The sequence below is a fragment of the Aulostomus chinensis genome, chromosome 20 (genome assembly GCF_037954235.1).
Source record: "Aulostomus chinensis isolate RoL2024-O1b breed Wild chromosome 20, RoL_Achi_v1.0, whole genome shotgun sequence".
NCBI lineage: Eukaryota > Metazoa > Chordata > Actinopteri > Syngnathiformes > Aulostomidae > Aulostomus > Aulostomus chinensis.
The window spans coordinates 14,640,872-14,659,012 of record NC_141339.1 but is presented as its reverse complement, the minus strand read 5'-3'; the positions used below and the strand labels follow the sequence as shown (position 1 = coordinate 14,659,012).

At 43.2% G+C, this 18,141-nt stretch overlaps 1 protein-coding gene across 3 annotated transcripts in view; it reads right to left on the bottom strand.

The window, feature by feature from the left end:
* stxbp5a (syntaxin binding protein 5a (tomosyn)) overlaps positions 1–18,141 on the bottom strand; it is a 101,913-nt gene that overhangs the window by 31,380 nt on the left and 52,392 nt on the right. For all 3 annotated transcript variants that reach the window (XM_086189337.1, XM_086189336.1, XM_086189338.1), the window contains exons 5-7: positions 16,032–16,166; positions 5,517–5,580; positions 4,617–4,700 (exon numbers count right to left, since the gene is read on the bottom strand). In XM_086189337.1, coding sequence (XP_086045463.1) covers positions 4,617–4,700; positions 5,517–5,580; positions 16,032–16,166 — 283 coding nt within the window. The remainder of the gene's footprint in view (positions 1–4,616; positions 4,701–5,516; positions 5,581–16,031; positions 16,167–18,141) is intronic.

Below are 18,141 nucleotides of genomic sequence, written 5' to 3'. Positions count from 1 at the left end.
TTTCCTGCCAGGCCCAACCTCATCAGACAACTTTTCCAAGTGACTATATTATTAAAGTTTCACAATTAACCTTTGCATTGCACACATCTCCCTCGGAGAACGATGCGCGAGGGGGAAGCCAGTCATGCAGAAAAAGAAAGTATGCAGCATTGTCTGTGGGTTTTCTGAGCAGGCACACACTCACCAGTAGCTTTTTAAGCAAGACAGCAGATAGTGGAGGATTTCTATGAGACACGTCTGTATCTTATTACTGACGGAGCCGGAACTGATCGCGGCTACATCACTCAAGCACACCGAAAAGGACATAAAGTAACCCTGCACTGTACATGTGTACACATGGTATAAACAAGAGAAAATGACAAAATCAGCAGAATCTGAGCAAGACCAGGTGGCCAAATCATGTCTGAAACATTGCCAGGGGGAACTGCAGCTGTGCAGAAGATGGATGTGATCTGCAAAGTTGCTGTGAGACGATGCAGCCGCACCTGGTGGAAAGTCCGCGTAAGACTCCTCACCTACAGCAGAAAGGCAACTAGAAGGCCAACATGGGTTTTTACGAATAATTTTGTAACAAAATCATGAATTGTTAAAAGTTGGCTCAAATCAAACAAATCTGACTGAAGTGATATTTGTCTCAGGAAATCTGGGATAACAGGCTAGCGCAACACACTGCCGTTTCCAACTCACTAGGTCCTGCTGGCTTGTGCAGAAAAAAGCCTCACATGTGCAACTGATTACACTGGAACTGTATTCCTAAAAATGTGTGCCTTGTTGCTCGCTCACCAACAAAGACAACTGCTCTCATCTGCACTGTTGATAGATTTCGACCGAATTTTGTGCCACTCAAGCCAACCAATCTGGCCCCCAAATGTTCAATAAAAGAGCAGTGCAAAGAGTAGCGGCCTCTCTGAGACTGACAATCACATTTCAAATATTCTATCCAATAATGGACGTTGCACCAGACTTGCCAAATGACTCATCAGCTATGAATATTACAGTTGTCCGTCTGTATTATTCTCAACAGGTCTTAGGGGTGTGGTGAGTTTGCTGTTTAGAGTTTGATAAATCTTTTCTTTAATTTTCTTTGACGACCGGATGGAAAAAGGATTTCTTACACAAGGACAAATCTGACGGAGAGCTGTCTGTCAAAAAAGATTCAAACAAGAACTTTCTAATGTCTGTATCTATATCTCTATGTTCAAATGTATATCCACCCAAAATTTGCTCATGGCAAACAAAAAATTCTCCACGGTCACAAACACATTTTTGGCAGTTACTGTTGGGCTTCAATAATGGCTCTAAAAATTGCAGTATGCTCTGATGCTAATACAAGCAGTCATTCTGAACTGTTATTACAAGCGACTGTCAATGCTAGTTTTGCCGGTGTAAAACTGGGGATGAACGTCGTGCAAACTTTGAAAACAAAAAAAACCCTTGTTTCATTATCACAATTTGATGCATGTGGTCTGATAACATTCGGAAACACCATATTCAAGTTAGCAGATGGCTAACAAATCACTTATTTGGAACAAGCAATTTTAATGGGATGAAATTAAAAAAAACAACAAAACATTTAATTCATGCATTGATGATGCAAGTAAGTCAGTAGGAAGGAAGGGAGGTGGAAGAACTCCAGATCAGATTCAACAGATATCCTTCCCCACGCTGGACTATGTGTTGAGTCACACCGAGGAGATTGGAGGAGGGTCAGGGTTGCTCTCTCTGGCTAGCGCTCAGTGAAAACCCACACTGCTGATAAACAGCTAATGACACACAATCCACTGAAAGACGGAGTGGAAGGTATACTCTCCCAGCTTCTCTGGAGCTTGTAAGTTTAATCGGCTTTGCAGTTTGTCTTAACTCTCTCTGAAATAGTGTTGTTGTCTGGAAGCTAGGTTTAACTACCTCACTTGCTGATACTGCAATGGACTCTGACATCAGCTACATTCACATCAGATGCACCTGAACAGAGTCATGCAACCTGTTGTGAATTCTTACATTTTATTCATTTTGTTGGCGCTGTCACAATACTCTTGGTATGCACATCCTGACACATTTCAGTTAATAACATCCAGACTGCACTTCAGTCAATTCAATTAGCTTTGGCTGCAGTTCCAACCATAACAATAATATTAGAGAAGTCATGCTGTAATGGTTACAGCATCCCACTGGTGATGCAGCACAGCAGCTGCACACAATAACTGCCCTCAGTGTCCTTGCAAGGCTGGTCTGGGGCCAAATTAAAGATATGTGACTACAGGAGGCCTCTGGATGTAATGGCCATGGGAGATGTGGGGGTAGGGGCGGGGTTGGGGGGTAACCCCAAGACATTCCTAAAGAAAGAACATTTCTGTCTTTCGGGCTCTTTCACTTTGTCAGCGTAAATGATAGCGAGCAATTTGAGAAAGCGGAAGTTCCCCCCTTACACTCTTTCCTAAGCCCCTTCCCTCCAGTCCCCCGAGAGATGTAACTGAAGGGGTTAGGAGAGAAAAGACGAGCTCCCTCGGAGGGGATTCAATACTAGAGATTGTAATGCCCCGGGAGCAGTGGGAGGATATTAGCTTATCTGAGAGAAGGCATGAGAGAGAGAGAAAGAGAGAAAGATCTCTACATACGACACATACTAAATCCGGCCTGTTTTTGGCGTCTATGTAGTCCTCGGTGTTATCGCAGCAAGCTGGCAGTATCGCAGCTATGCCAAAGAGGTGACCCCATGTTACAATAATCTCATTATCTTAAACAGGCAGTTTAGCTCTGTGTCGAAGTATTACAACACTGTTGAATGTCCATGTTGAGTGTGTCAATATTTCAGTTGAAACGGCATTTAGAGAGCTGAACTGGGATGTATGGCTGAACTGGGATGTATGTCCCAGTGCAAACGGAAAGCCGTTGGGAGGAATTTAACTCTCCCTCCACTATTATCAAGAATTTCTATCATTTGTGAGACAATACTTTCCTGGCATTGATGGAATTGGTTTGGGCAAACAGTACAACGCTGTATGTCAAGGTCCATAAACTAGCTAAGAAGACGTGGACGGGTCGATGCTTCAGGTTCGGTAGCGGACTTGTTGCGCAACTTTGGAACGCCTTCCTCAGGTATTCTGGGCTTCTTGAAAGTTTAGTGGAAATGTTCAAAATAGTTGGTGGAGGAAGGATTAACTGAAACACAGTGTGTAACAGTCATGGGATACAGTGATGGGACAGCAGTATCCATCAGGGGAGGAGAAATTAATTTGAATACCTTTGAGTCCCAAGGCCCGTAACTGCGGTACAACCTGGAAAAACAGTGTTTAAGATGTATGTATGTGTCTTAGCTTGCAGCAAATAATTGAAACTTCATTGGGGGGTGGATTTCGTGATGCGCGCATGCGTAAGCACGCCTCATTTCCTGCTATACGTGCGTGAAACAAAAGTTGGAAATTGATACAAAAATGCAAAGAAATAAGATTCTTTTCATACTAAAAATCTCAAGTGCTGCGAGTGCTCAAGCTGTAAATGAGCACCCATCAATAGAATAACAGACTACGGGAAGCCGGCTGAAGCAGAAGCACGTCTCAGTTGAATACAGACCTGAGATTTTTTTTCAATATTCTACTGGGAAAACCTCTGTTAAGAGAAAAGCTCACAACCGTATGATCACTGACAAAAATGCAAAAACAATCTGAGTACAGCAAAAGACGATTCAGTAACAGCTTAGGAGACGAATTATGGGTTTCATATGTATAGAAGAGTGCAGGTTTAACACGTGCCAAGTCCAGAGGGCACCCTGGACTGTCTAACACAGTTTCTCTTTTTTATTGTTGTGTCTTCTTTTATTTATAGACATACCCTATTGCCTGCAGGGAAGCCAATAAAACCACATGACTGAGTGCTTTAGAGAGGAGGAGCTTTTACAAAATGATGTTGCAGTTTTTACAACAATAATACTGAAACCCTGCAGCCACCGAGTTCTACTGCATGAATCCAAGAATTGTTAAAACATCCAAGTGTGGTTTCTCATGATGTGAGAATCCTTTATTATTCAAGCTGGGACAGCAGTTGTAGCCAAACAGACACAATCCCCCCCCCCCCCCCCCCAAGTTTTGTGAAGTGACTCACATGTCAGACAAGAAGCAAACTATTTTTGATGCGATTTTCAGCTGAATAGCACAAAATCCAGCGTGCGCTACAGCCACTGTGAAACTCCCTGCGAGCAAACCCAATTTTCAGCTTAATCATCATTAAACAACACATTAAGAGCTGCTCCGTCCCGTGAAGACGGATCTGTCACCCGCTGCCCTTCTGAGATGAAACAGGAAGTAAAAAGTCATATTCCATCCCAGTCAGCAGTCTTTTTGTACAATCATCAGTTTTAAAACTCAAATGAGGAGACTTTTTTGGACACACGCACTCTCGCACAGATTGGGGTTGCTCTGAGAGTAAACTAACACACATACTGTACTATACGCACACAGCTGTATACAGTTCATTTGTTCATGAATATGTGATTTCATTTGCAGCTTCTGTATTAAAAGATACCGTGTTGATGTGAGGAGGAGGAGGGGGAAGAGGAGCAGGAGGAGGAATGACTGAAAGCTATTAGAGAGGAAGGGGAAACAGGGGAAAGATTTGCCTACCTCATCATAAGTGTAGCGATAGTCGGCCTTCTTTGATTTCAGATCCCACAGGACCACGATCCCGGACTCAAATCCAATTATAAGCTGGAGAGGGAGAGCAAGTCAGTGAGATAGGTAGCAGAGATGACAGAATAGCGCCCGCGACGGCTGCTAGGGGAAAAAAAAAAAGTAATACAGTTGACATTCACGCACGGCATAAAGGAGAGGAGAGGTGAGAGCTGACGGCTAGCGGCTCAGGAAGAAACATGTCTGCTGAGGTTCACAGGAGATTATTTTTAGAACATTTGAAGTCTGGATTATAAAATGTTTGAAGACTTATTTATAGAAACAATTTCTGCTTCTTGGACATCGTGGGATCTATTTTAACTGTGAAGATAAGTTTTCAAACATGTGTGTCAGAACAATGACGTTCTACTATTCCAGAGGCTTTTTTTTTTTCAATTATAGACACGGTTTATTCTCAAACTGTGAGCTAGGGACAAAAAGAGAAAACCAACCAGCAACTGTAGGAAAATACTACTGAGATAATGACAAAAATAATCCACTAATTTTAGATTCACTGAAACATGATGTTCAGTACAATGATGGTCAGTTCGTAGTGTTACTTCATTCGAGAAATGTCATCATTTGTCAGGAATGTCCGATGTTGTTTCATTAACAATGAAACTGCCAGCTATTATCTTCATCAGTTAATCTGGAGATCATTATTTTAGTCTAGGAACTGTCACCAAATTCTGAAGAAAAAAAAAAGCTCGAACACTCACAATCTCTTATGACCCAAAACAAGTAGACTCAAGATACCGGTTGTTTATTATATCACAAAGTGTACGCAACAATAACGATCATGGCTTGTGCAGCACCACTCTAGATGTGAAAACGTGTGTGTTTGGTGTCCTTTACCTTTCCCTCGTCCATGGGGTTGTCACTTATGTGGACGACAGGTCCAGGGTGAGCCTTGGACGACCTTATGACAGACAAAGAGACAAATAGAGATACTTTATCCAGTCCATCTATGATGCGGTGATCATACCAAGGCCGGGGATGTATAGGTGAGCTGCGTGGCGTAGCGTATGAGAAGGTTAACGCGGGGAGCAAGTGTTCTGAGCCTATGGAGGAGGACAGAGCTGCCAATCACTCCAAGACTCTTCAAGGCTGTTCAAAGAGTCACGTAAGCTTGTGATGGATGTGTCTGTCAGTCCCAGCAGTCCCTCGTGGTCATGTGCGTGTATGGTGTGCGTGTGTATATGTGTGAGTGTTAGGATTTGCATATCAGTGAAAAAGGACAGCAAAAAAGAAAAATAAATAAAATAATCTTGCCTTGCCTTCCCTCCCTCTCTCCCTCTCTACCATTTGTGCTTTACCCTCCAGACAGCCTTATGTCAAACCTCCTCTCCCTGAGCCACGTGGCAGCAGATTTTTACTTAACCTGCCCTGCCTGTGAGACACGATGCGTGCTTGAGGAGCACCGGGGAAGGTCACGGCTGAAAAGGAGTGACTGTTAGAGCCTGAGACGTAACCCGAATACCAGTAGTGAACAAGGGCAGAGATGCCTAAAAAGCAGAGGGGGTGGGTGGGGGCAGGGCAAGGAGCTGCAACCAAATGCAAGTAATGCAAAAGGGAAGTGAGGCCAAGTACTGCTGGGGTTTTTAAGTACTCTGACGATCTCACTCTGAAGGACGGGCCATGGAAACTATAAATATTCTACTCCCTCTAAGCAGGGGACGAGCAGCCTTGCATCTCTGAATGGATCTATATTGGAAAGCATCGACAGAGTGTGTGTGTGTGTGTGTGTGTGTGTGTGTGTGTGTGTGTGTGTGTGTGTTAGAAGGTAGTGGGCAGACAATCAGTCAGTGGTCTCTATATTTAGTCTGTTAGTGTCGGAGCCTTATTACCTAAGCTCTGCTGCAGCTGGAGCTGTTGATTTATCAACCCCCCCCCCCCCGACTGTCTCCCAGCTAACAGCCGTCCACAGCACACACACACACACCCTGATAAGGTTTGTGTTTACACTAGAAAAGGTCTCCAATAGCCAACCAAAACCAGGTACGCACGCACGCACACACATGCACGCGCACACACACACACACACTTGCATATCAGCACAGTCATGACACATTTTGTTTATAAACCCAAAATAAACAATAAGCCTTTTTTACCGAGCACAAAACACAATTGGCCCTCTCGTCCTGCCTGATTTATGCCCTTTTTTCTTTGTTTTAAGAAGTTCTCCGTGTTCTCTATCGTGAATTTGTTGTTATTTTGTGTATAAATCCTACATGTGTCATATTACACACAAATAACACACTCAGGTTGGAGATAAATGAATCACCATGGCAACAAGAGGCAGGATGGGCAGGCGTGTTAGACAACCTCCCCACCCCCCCCCCCCAAAAAAAATCATCTGCCACAAACACACAAAAATAAAAAAATCCTCCGAAACACACGCACACACACAAACAACACACACACACACAAAACGCCTGCTTAACTACTTCAACACGCTCCTGTAACCACACATTTTGCCGGTGCTCTGCTAATGACTCTATGTGTTTGGAATACAGAGCAAAAAGGGCTTCAGGGACAAACAAGTTTGGGTGAGTGTGTGCACGTGTGTGGGTGTGCACATGTGTGTGTGTGTGTGTATGTGATAGTGCTTAATGTTCACACAAATATATGTTTTACTGAGCATGCATTTTCATGGGTGTGATATTGTTTTTCTTCAGCCACTGAAACAAACAAACAAACAAACACACACACACACGCACGCACGCACGCACGCACGCACACATACTCACACAACTTATAGAACTAAACTAAACACCCCTTGACAAATTTGGTCCACGATCCATTTCTTTACCCCTCGGCGTCCTCTGATCATATGTTCTTGACTGCACCAGGCTCTTCTCTGTCCATCATCTACTCCTCCCACCCAGTGATGCTTCCCGTGCATTACAGAAGATGGAGAATGACTGTGATGTAATGTAATCTATGTACTCGAGCACACACAAAGACCTGAGCGCGCACATATGCACCATAAAGCAATTGTCTCAGGGTGTGTAGCCGTCAAGGGGGGGATGTTAAACCGATAGGAAGAGTACCACTTCATTAAATTTGAAAGCAGCACTTCAGAGTGGGGACTCCTACATGGCTGACACACACACACAAACACACACACACACACACACGGATAATAAAAAACATAATCATAACAGGAAAGGCATGTGTGTTGAAATGATGGCTGTATGCATGAAAGCATGGGTGTTCATTCAGCATGCCTATAAGAAGGATTAACTGCGCACGCACACACACACACACATACACACACACACACACACATGTTCTGAACATATAATGTCAACACTCTTTCGGGAACAAATACAGTCACAGACATTCTGGCCCTCAATTCACCTTAGTAGACAGTCTATAGGCCTGTTACCACGACTATTCCTACTTCTAATAATAATAATCATAATAATAATAGTGACAATGATAATAATACTAATGATAATAATAATAATCATAATAATAACAGTGACAATGATAATACCACGAACGATAATAATAATAACAAAGTATATTCAGACACTGGAATGCTGCAAGAATGTTTGAACTCATTTGAGCTTGACAACATACTTGTAGTGGCAAAGTAAAAAAAAAATAAAGAGGTCTTTCATCCTTCAAAATGCCTCTTGATGTTGGCAGGAATGCAGTCTGGGAGATGTATGTTTTTTTACGGCTTGTCACACATTAACAGGATATTTTTAAATGCAGAGATGGTTTTAACATGGAGCCTCTGACAGTTGACCACATGATTTATATTTTGATGTCTCATGTTCGAAAAAAGGGCTGCACGGTGGTGCAGTGGTCAGCACTGTGGCCTCACAGCAAGAAGGTTCCGGGTTCGAGTCCCGGCTCGGGCGCAGGATCTTTCAGTGTGGAGTCTCCATGTTCTCCCTGTTCCTGTGTGGGTTCTCTCTGGTACTCCAGCTTCCTCCCACCGTCCAAAGACATGCAATTTGGGGACGAGGCTGATTGATACTCTAAATTGACCGTAGGTGTGACTGTGAGTGTGAATGGTTGTCTGTCTCTATGTGTTGGCCCTGTGATGAACTGGTGACCATCCAGGGTGAACCCCGTTGCTTGCCCGTAGATGCTGGGATAGGCTCCAGCCCCCCTGTGACCCTTACTAGTAAGGAATAAGTGGAAGACAACGATAGAACGATGTTCGAAAAAAGTGAAGATAAATGAAAAAAACCTCACACTCACGTGATGCGGTTTTCACCTTTTTTGGGGAACAATGGATGCAGATTTATCAAGGATGGGAACAGATTTTGCAAATAAGTTTTGATCCTGTGGCCTTGAACTCACATTATAATACATAAAAAACAACAACAACAAAAACCACTTCATTAAAAAAGTACCAATTGCAGTTTTTCTTGGCAGATTCTGACTTACCCATTTGAATTTTGGCTGATCCTGATTGCTTTCCTGCCAAATAAATCTATTTTACAGCATTAACAACTTTTCCGTAATGGAGCAGGACCTTACTCTCCCAACGCTCACCAAAACAAATCTCAAAAACGAAGTGTTCTAGGTTACTGGACAAAGCTTGTTGCTAACAAAATACATTTTAATATATCTGACTTTGAATAACACCAGCATTCGCTCACAAACTTCAGAGTCAGCTGTCAGTGCAGGCTTCTGGAAGTTGGCTCAGTTACGCAACCGGATTAATTGTGTTGTTACAGAGGTTTAGTGTCTTCTTCACTTCCATACAGCGGACTGTACCGCCCACAAAATACATCACCCCTGTGGCATTCTATGTTACATTCTTCCAGGTAATATGTTAAGGATGTGTTAAGAGAATTGTGAAATTCGGTACAAACAGTACTTTAAAATCTGAAACAGTCAAAAGGATTTGAGTCAGCAAATGACCCGTAATTAGCACCTCTAAGTCCATGAGGCATTGAAAGGTCAAAACTTGGACCCAGTGGCCCGGGGGACGGTGCTGCGGACAGCTTTGAGGCTACTGAACGCGTAAGCCACCAGCTGAGAACCTAACACATGCATAAACATGAGGTATGCGGGAACATACGGAAAAGCATGAAAGATTCAAGCATGTATTTACACTAGCTTCAGGGGTCCTGAGTGGGAGAGCGGTAGGAAGAGAAGCAGGACAGAACAGGAGAGGCCCGAGGCCAACATGTTCATGTGAACTATGTGTCATCAGAAGCTGTTTTTGTCACTCCTGTCCCACTTCTGCACTCCTCTCGCTCTCTTTCGCTCTCTCTCTCTCTATCCAGTGACCATCTAATTGAGTCAAATCAGAAACAAATGCATAAAAAAAAAACATTTTATCACACATGCACTGCATATATGCAGATGTGAACACACTCGATGATGCCCATAGCGTTGGTTGAACTTTATTGCCAGTTGGTTATGTTCTGTGAGATATGTGTTTGTCCAAAGTCTTTCCAGTACAGTAGCTTGGGAACAGAGGTGTGAGTCATACAAACACACACACACACACACACACACATATATACACGGCCAGGCCTGGCCCGGGGCCACTGGCTCAGCTAATGCCGCTTGCCTCCAAATAGCAGGGCCCAAGGGATGATGACCCCAGTATAAACTATATCCTAGCCTCATTACGGCCATCACAATGGAGGAGGGGTTGCAGCGGGACAACTCTTCAATAAACCGCTTCAATACTAGGTTGATAAATGTCCCAGCAGGTCACTAATGATACGATCAGGTAGTGTCAAAATCAGCCAGGCTGTACCACAAAATGTCAAACTATTATGATCGCTATTTACTTTTTCTACGGGCGGCAGCTGTACCGTCTCAAAATAACCGAAAGATGCAGCAGGTATGACAACTGCACCGTTTCTGACACTGCAACTACTAACTTTCAGCGCATTCAGGGAGTTGATTTTCAGTCACTGTTCTGTTGTTCATCGGAACACAACATCAGCTGCTCTTGTGCCTCGACAGCAACCCAACAAATGCATCAGCAGGTATTAACATGCATCCCTTCCAGTCTTGAGTGACCGCTTGTGTCCAAATCTCACTCTTTGAATAGAAACCAACAAACACGCTGCCTTGCTTTCTTCAAAACAAATTGTATTTGCTTTTTATATCCTATACGTCAACATTTCCAAAGAACGTCACCACTGAGGTTAAAAGAAAAAAGTGACAGGGAGTAAAAACATTTCATTTATTGAAAGCATAATTTGAAATACGGTAAGTATTAATCCCTTGCATTTAGTGATCGTATATATAAACAAAGTATATTTGGAATTTGCAGACCGCATGTATTCTATCTGAATGTTATCAGGCCCAGGGTCACATTTGCCTTCACACTCTTACGTGAACATGGATACGTGACGAGCAGATCCCAATGAGTGTTTTCACACGTGTATTCCATCGTGTCTGCTTTGATTGGATCACTCAGAACTCACGCACGTTCACACCAGACAGGAACAGAACCAGTGAGACACAATAAAGGAAAACAAGAACTTTACACCTCCCTGATCTGCATCAAAGAAAACCAACACACACACACAAAAACACACACACACACACACACACACACACACACACTCAAACAGATATGCAAACTGCGAGCATCTGCAACAAATCAAAGAAATGATTCTTGGCATTGCTTCCATCTTCAAGACATAATAACCCAAAGAATGTCTGTATGAGTGATTGAGGCCCGAAGCAAAGATATGAAATTTAATTTGCTCAAACTAATCACGCACGGCAACAGTCGTTCGTTAGAAACAACATGCCAAAGAAAACTTTTTGCAGCACAACAAGAATGTTTTTTAGCAGTTAAACTTAAACTGTCTTTGTCTTTGACATGATGGAAAAGTTGCTAAAGAGAGACCTGTGACATTTGAGATAATCATCAGGAACTAGCAAACATTAGCTTGAACTGATAACTGCTAGTGAAAGCCAGCAAACATCCATCCATCCATCCATTTTCAACAGCTTATCCTGTTTAGGGTGGCGGGGCAGTGTTGTTTTCGTCACGCTGGACTAAAACGAAAATGACGACGTCAGACCCCTTTTTTCCATGACGAAAATGAGACGATGACGAACGTCACCATAGCCTTGTAAAGACAAAAATGTGACGAAACATCAGAATGGAGCCAGCTGTAGCTGTTGGTCCTAATGGTCACGCCCCCATAATCAGTACACACGCACTCGAAGCCTCTCGCGCGCGCGCACACACATGCACACACAGGGACAAGTCTGGGCCTGTCTGCAGCGGACGAGACACACACCACGGCAGCAGCAGCGGTGTCGGGTGGTCGTAAAAAGAGGGATGATTAAAACATAGCTTTAGTCTATGTTAGGCCGGCCCTGTGATGCATTTTCTTTTTGTATTAAGGCTTAAGTTTTGTGGTAGTGGTGGTGGTTCCACCTCCACCGTGGTGCAGAGACCGCTTCCTAGTGCTACATGCTAAAGCTAGAATGAATGGGGCTGCCAGGGGCCCCGCTAATGTTGGCTCATTTAAACCAGCCCTTCTATTAATTTAGCATGTTATGAATAAAACCCCTGTCCATTTGTGGACGGGTGGCAAGTGAAATGCTTTGACCCATGTTTGTGGGACTGGGGAACACGGTAGTCTTCAGACCTGTTGCTGTTCCCTATCGTAAGCAACACACGTGGATGCTTTAACCAATAACAGCAGCTAAAGCCAATATGGAGGACATATGGTCCTTCATATGGAAGTCAAGTGTGCTTTTATTTTTTGTTTAATCATATTTCATTGTGATGCAATACTCATATTGTGTGCCAGTGTGTTGTCTGCATCTGCAACAAAATCATAAAAGTAAAAGGTAGAGAAAGAAAGAGAGGGGAAAAAAACTCACCTTTGAAAGTTAGATCGGTCTCAGTGTGCTTCATTCTAACACCTGTATTGGCCTATTAAGTACATACACATATATCTTTTATTTATAGGTATCTTTGATATTTGACTAAAACCTTTGAGTTTTCGTCGACTAAAACTAGACGAAAACTACCAAGGATAGAAATGACTCAAATGTGACTAAAACTAAGAAGCATTTAGTCCAAAAGACTACGACTAAAACTAAATCTAAAATGCCTGACAAAAAAAACACTGTGGCGGGGGGGATGGAGTCTATCCCAGCAGCCTTCATGAGTGAGGTGGGGTTCACCCTGGACGGGTCACCAGACCATCACATATAGACGGACAACCATTCACACTCACAGTCACACCTACAGTCAATTTAGAGTATCAATCAGCCTCGTCCCCTCTTGATGTCTTTGGACTGTGGGAGGAAGCTGGAGTACCAGAGAGAACCCACACAGGAACAGGGAGAACATGCAGACTCCACACAGAAAGATCTTGTGCTCGAGCCGGGGCTCGACCCGGAACCTTCTTGCTGTGAGGCGACAGTGCTGACCACTGCACCACCGTGCAGCCCAGCTAGTAAACAGCAATTGTTAATTATTGCTAGGCCTAAGAGTAATGTCTAAGTTAGTTAAATACATGTAGAGATGCTCTGTTTAGTAAATTTGTGTATTTGAAACTTTCAGAGGCCACATTGACTCCAGCAGTCTATATCCAGCTGTCAAACTTCTAAAATCAATACGGTAATTCTGTTTGATTCCAAATAGTGACGTAATACCAAGAAGGCAGAAACATAGTTTGAACTAAAACCAGTATGCATCTTTACTTCTACAGTTGGTAGGTTTAACGACAACACAAGTTTTTCCATAAGCGATACAAAAGTAAAAGTGGATTAACATGATCTATCTGGACAAAAGGTGACGAAAATTATCCACTTCAACCAACTTCATATCAAAGGCACTTTTTCATGAGACCACACGTTGCTGTTGAGCAGAAATTATTCTACAAACTGAAACATGTTAATACCCAGGAGGAAAAATTGTGATATTTGCATAAAACAAGAACTATGAAAGTTACTGTCTGTAAGAGAGAAGTAGTACCAAAGAAAACTTTAAGTTATTGCTCGTCCTTCGATCAAGCAGTACATCTCCCCTCTAGCTCATCATTAGCTCTCCATACTTTTGCCCCTTTTTCTTTAATTGGACACCTTTGCTAACTCTCTCGATCCTCACATATCCAAGCACTTGCATCCTCCCAGGATATTCTAGCTCCCTCTATACTGGGATAGGTCGGACTTGTCTCACATCCGGCTTGTCCAACATGCGACAGACCAAAATTGATCCGACCCCAAAAGAGATCCAGTAGTCTTGGTCCAGATCATGATGAACCATGCTTTGGTCTGTTTAAAGTGGGAAAACAGTTGTTTTTTTTAAGTTTTGGACTTAGTCAAAACCAGCCTCGGTGTCATGGAGAGGAATATCCAACTGAATGGATCGCTTCATTCACATCTCTCCATTCAGAAAGGCTCCACTAACTTGATGAACCTCCGATGAAAAATGCCGGCCAATCGATGCCACGTGCAACAAGACGCAGTGGTGATGACGACAGGAAGCCTGCTTGCAAAATTGAAATGTGGAACCAAATTAGCTGCAATAAATTGATAAGCACTTCCACAGACTGTCAGGTGCTTTTGCCGTCACGCACACCAGGACTGCCATATTTTTTGACTCCTCCAAGGCTCAAAATATTCCACCTCAGCCTTCTGCTTTTCCCTGTGATCATCAATAACCTGCTTGACTCCCGCACACATATTTTTTTGCCTTTCCTACTCTTAGCGTTGATGTTAAATTTTGTTCTGATTTTATTTATTGATTGTGATGCTGCGCTCTGGTTTTTAAACATGCTCTATAAATAAATCTGATTTGATCAAGGCAACTCCTTCAGTCGGGATCATCTGCTGCTCTGCCCTCTGTTACCTGCATTCATCCCTCTGTCATCAGTCCATCCTCTCCTCCATTATTCTTCCTCTCTGCATGTCCTTTCCCTCAGGCAGAAGCCCTGTCTCATCCATTCTAGTCCCGTCTCCTCTCTGTCATACACTCCCCCTCCCCTCCCCTCCTCTCCCTCTCTCCCACCACTCACTCTCGCCTCCCCTCCGCCTACAGCCCTGTCGGCGAGACGTCTATGTGTACCATACACTGATCTTGGCAGACACCTGTTCCACCCCCTGTCTCCTGCCTCTCCGCTTCCCACTCTCTCTCAGCGCACATATACATGCATAGAAGAGGGGAGGATGAGGACGGGGAGGGGGGGGGGATGTGTGAAGCAAAACGCTCCGGTGAATAATTTAAGTCTCTACAGCAGGGAACCAAAATGGAGCCTGTCAAGCTGACGGATCCTGTGAAACAGCAAAGAGACAGTTGGCTCACTACCTGGAGTCCGATACTCCTGCCTGGAAATGATAGACTGACTAATCATGCTTTCGAATCTCATCACATTTAAACCACAATAACCTTTGGAAAGGTAAAATGCTGATTACACAGCAGCCTTGCTTTATGTGCTATAAGGTGGGTCAATATAGGCCCTGAGTTCTGGGCCGGAGTGCAGCCAATGAGAGTTCCTATAGAGATCAAATATTAATTCTCTGTTGGATGCACATGAAATCTTTATAGCTGCATGTTAAACCGTAGGCTTGTCGCCAAAAGTATTAAATGGTCATTATTATTACCATTATTGTCATTTTAAGACTATTTGCTGCCACTGCTACAATGATTATATAATATCATGTTCACGCAAGTTAATTAGTCAAATACATCTTGTTTCTCTGTTTGGAGTCACGGGCTGTTTACATGGTGCAGGTTTTGGCATTTCATTCACTTCACAATGGCGTTTCGGCGGCCGGAAAACGTTTGAAACCTGGTCCCAGAGTGAAATCTTTTGCAAACGCAACCGTCACTGACCTCCAATGTGTTCACAACATTTATTTTCCCGCTCTCTTGAGTGCAACGCCACAAACCTAATTTTATCTGGTATTTTAGATAAGCGGAAGCACAATCCTGGCAAAAAGCAAGTTGCGTTTCTGCGTCCGTCCTTGTTGCCCTAAACTCCGGCAACAGAATTAAAAATCATAAAAGATGTTGGATGTCACTGTGGATTTACTGTGCAGAAACTCAGAAAACACACCAAAGTTTCAAGCTGAATTATGAAGCTTCTGAGAGGGATATATTCACTGCGGACCGGCTTGAAATTGAGGGTAATGTTTGTACGATGTGCGTGTTTGTTAAGTACAGTGCTAGCACGGGTTACAAACAGAGGAGTGGAATTAGAGACGCAGGAGTGGAGCGGTGAAACGTGTCTCTTCTTACATCATGAATACACGACTATCGCTGCAATTATGCGATCTCGACAGCTCAGTTAACCCTTCCTCTGCCTGCGAAATTCCGATGTATTTTAAGAAGACAAGAGGAAACGCAAAGGTCTCTGCAGGGGCAGTGAGGGTGGGTGGCACGTGGGCTGCAACACTCACAGTTCAATGGCTTTGTTCCACATGATGACGTAGCCTGAGAGCATAAAGGACTCCACGTTGACGATGTGGATGTTCCCTCGTTCTGTGCCGATGTACAACCATTTACTCTGGAAGGGCAGGTGGCAGAAAGTTATCCTGCGGAGGAAAAAGGAAAAAAAAGTTCAAAGAGCAAAGAAGAGACGGGGGACAGGGAGGCGTTCACCATTCCGTCAGAGATTTCATTCATTCAACATTTCGCCGCAGACCTACAGGACACACGCGGGTATCATCACCCCACCCTCCTCCATCGTCTCCTCCTTTCATCCATCCATCCATCAGACTTAGGTTTAATGAGAGGTCATAAACCCTTCCCTCTTTAACTGGGGCTATCCATTCATCTTCTCATCCCTTTTTTCATCATTTTGTTCTTTCATCCATCCTCCCGGTTTAACCTCCGCTCTGTCTGAGGAATAATAATGTGTAACCTTGGTAATCCGCCTTGCTAATATTTCAAGGTTGTCCTGTGCTGTTAGTGATCCTCCTGTATCTTTGTAGTGGTTTAAACTTCATCTCCTGCTGTTGAAAAATCATCCAGATGGAAAACAAATACAGTTCTGTTTTCTTTTGACAGCTTCTTTGTGCATTATTTCCACAAAAAAACAAGGTACACTGGAGTATTTCCAATGTGATCCTGACAGATGAGCTCGTATTTATTGACGGAAACACTTCAAGTTTGCTGTCAAAGGGCGATTAAAAAGATATAAGACATCATAAAATATGACACAACTGGGATAAAATAAAGAATGTTCCCTCTTACAATCAGATTAAATGTTATCTTGACAAACTTGACGAAATAAATCTTACGCCAAAGCACTGTACTTGGTATTCTCAGACTGAGCATCAGACCTACCAAGAATGTAATTAAACTCTATCTCTCTATCACCGGGATGAGAGAGAGAGACAGAGAGAGTGTGTGTGTGTGTGTGTGTGTGGTATAGTCCCTAAATATCGAAAAAGGCTGAACGTAATCCTGGAAGTAATTATATTTCTTTTAATACTTGGAAAAGCAATTAAATAATAAAAAAAAACCTGCACTACGTAGACGTGTAGTAAATCACAAATCTGTGTAAATAAATGTGTACTGACTAAGTACATGTGCTGTGTTCGTGCAGAGAAACTTTCTCTCTTAATGTAAAACTGTTGCTGTAGGGCTGTTTTAAGAGCAGGGGTACCTACTGTAACACACACACACACACACACAATATCCCTCTCTGGCCCATTGCTTTGCTCTAACACATGAATATATTCATATTTTGGGAGAGCTGTCAGACTACTTGATATGAATCTAATCCGTTCAGTCCAAAGTGTCCACAGTGATGCGCGAATAACAGCAGCAGGAATTTCAGTGAGTTTCATCAAACATGGGTCTGCACACATTAAACTGTCAAGGTGACAGAGAGAAAATGGACACTGCCAGATTCTTCACCAAACTCTGGGAACTGTGATGTCGTTACACTACCAAAGGTGCCATTGCAGATGTTTCAAACTAAGAGCCCATCGGCTATGTCTGACGACCGGACATCCGATTCAAGACTTCCTTGTTCTGTCCTCCGCTCATTGTTTGTAGTCGGTCTCGCAAGTTGAGATGTTTGCACTGAGACGACAAACGCAAGCAGACTGGTTCAAAAGTCGCCAGTTTACACTCAGTTAACAGCTTAAAACCACTACTTTGTTCAGTTGTCTGACTACAACCAATTACACCACCTTCCATTACGTCCAGTGTGTTCTGTTTCTTTTACACACAACCGAGGCCAGCTCCTATGTGATTGGTCAACGCTACTCAAACGGAAACCAGAAGCTACCCTGCCCAAATAGTAGGTTCTGTATTTACATGCACGATCTGTTCATAGAGATTAAGTGAATCCCAATGATGGTTAAAAACTTAAGAAATTTCCTGTGTCAAGTCAGAGGTGATTTGTATTGATTGCCTGGTTAACTAAAAGGAGTTGTTTATCCCAGCAAGAAAACCAAGAGGTGACAAAGAGGCCCCTGATGTGTATTCAGTAGGCAGATCGGAGCGTGGCGTTGGTTCACATTCTTACTACATCAGCTGATCATCAGCTGTTCCAAG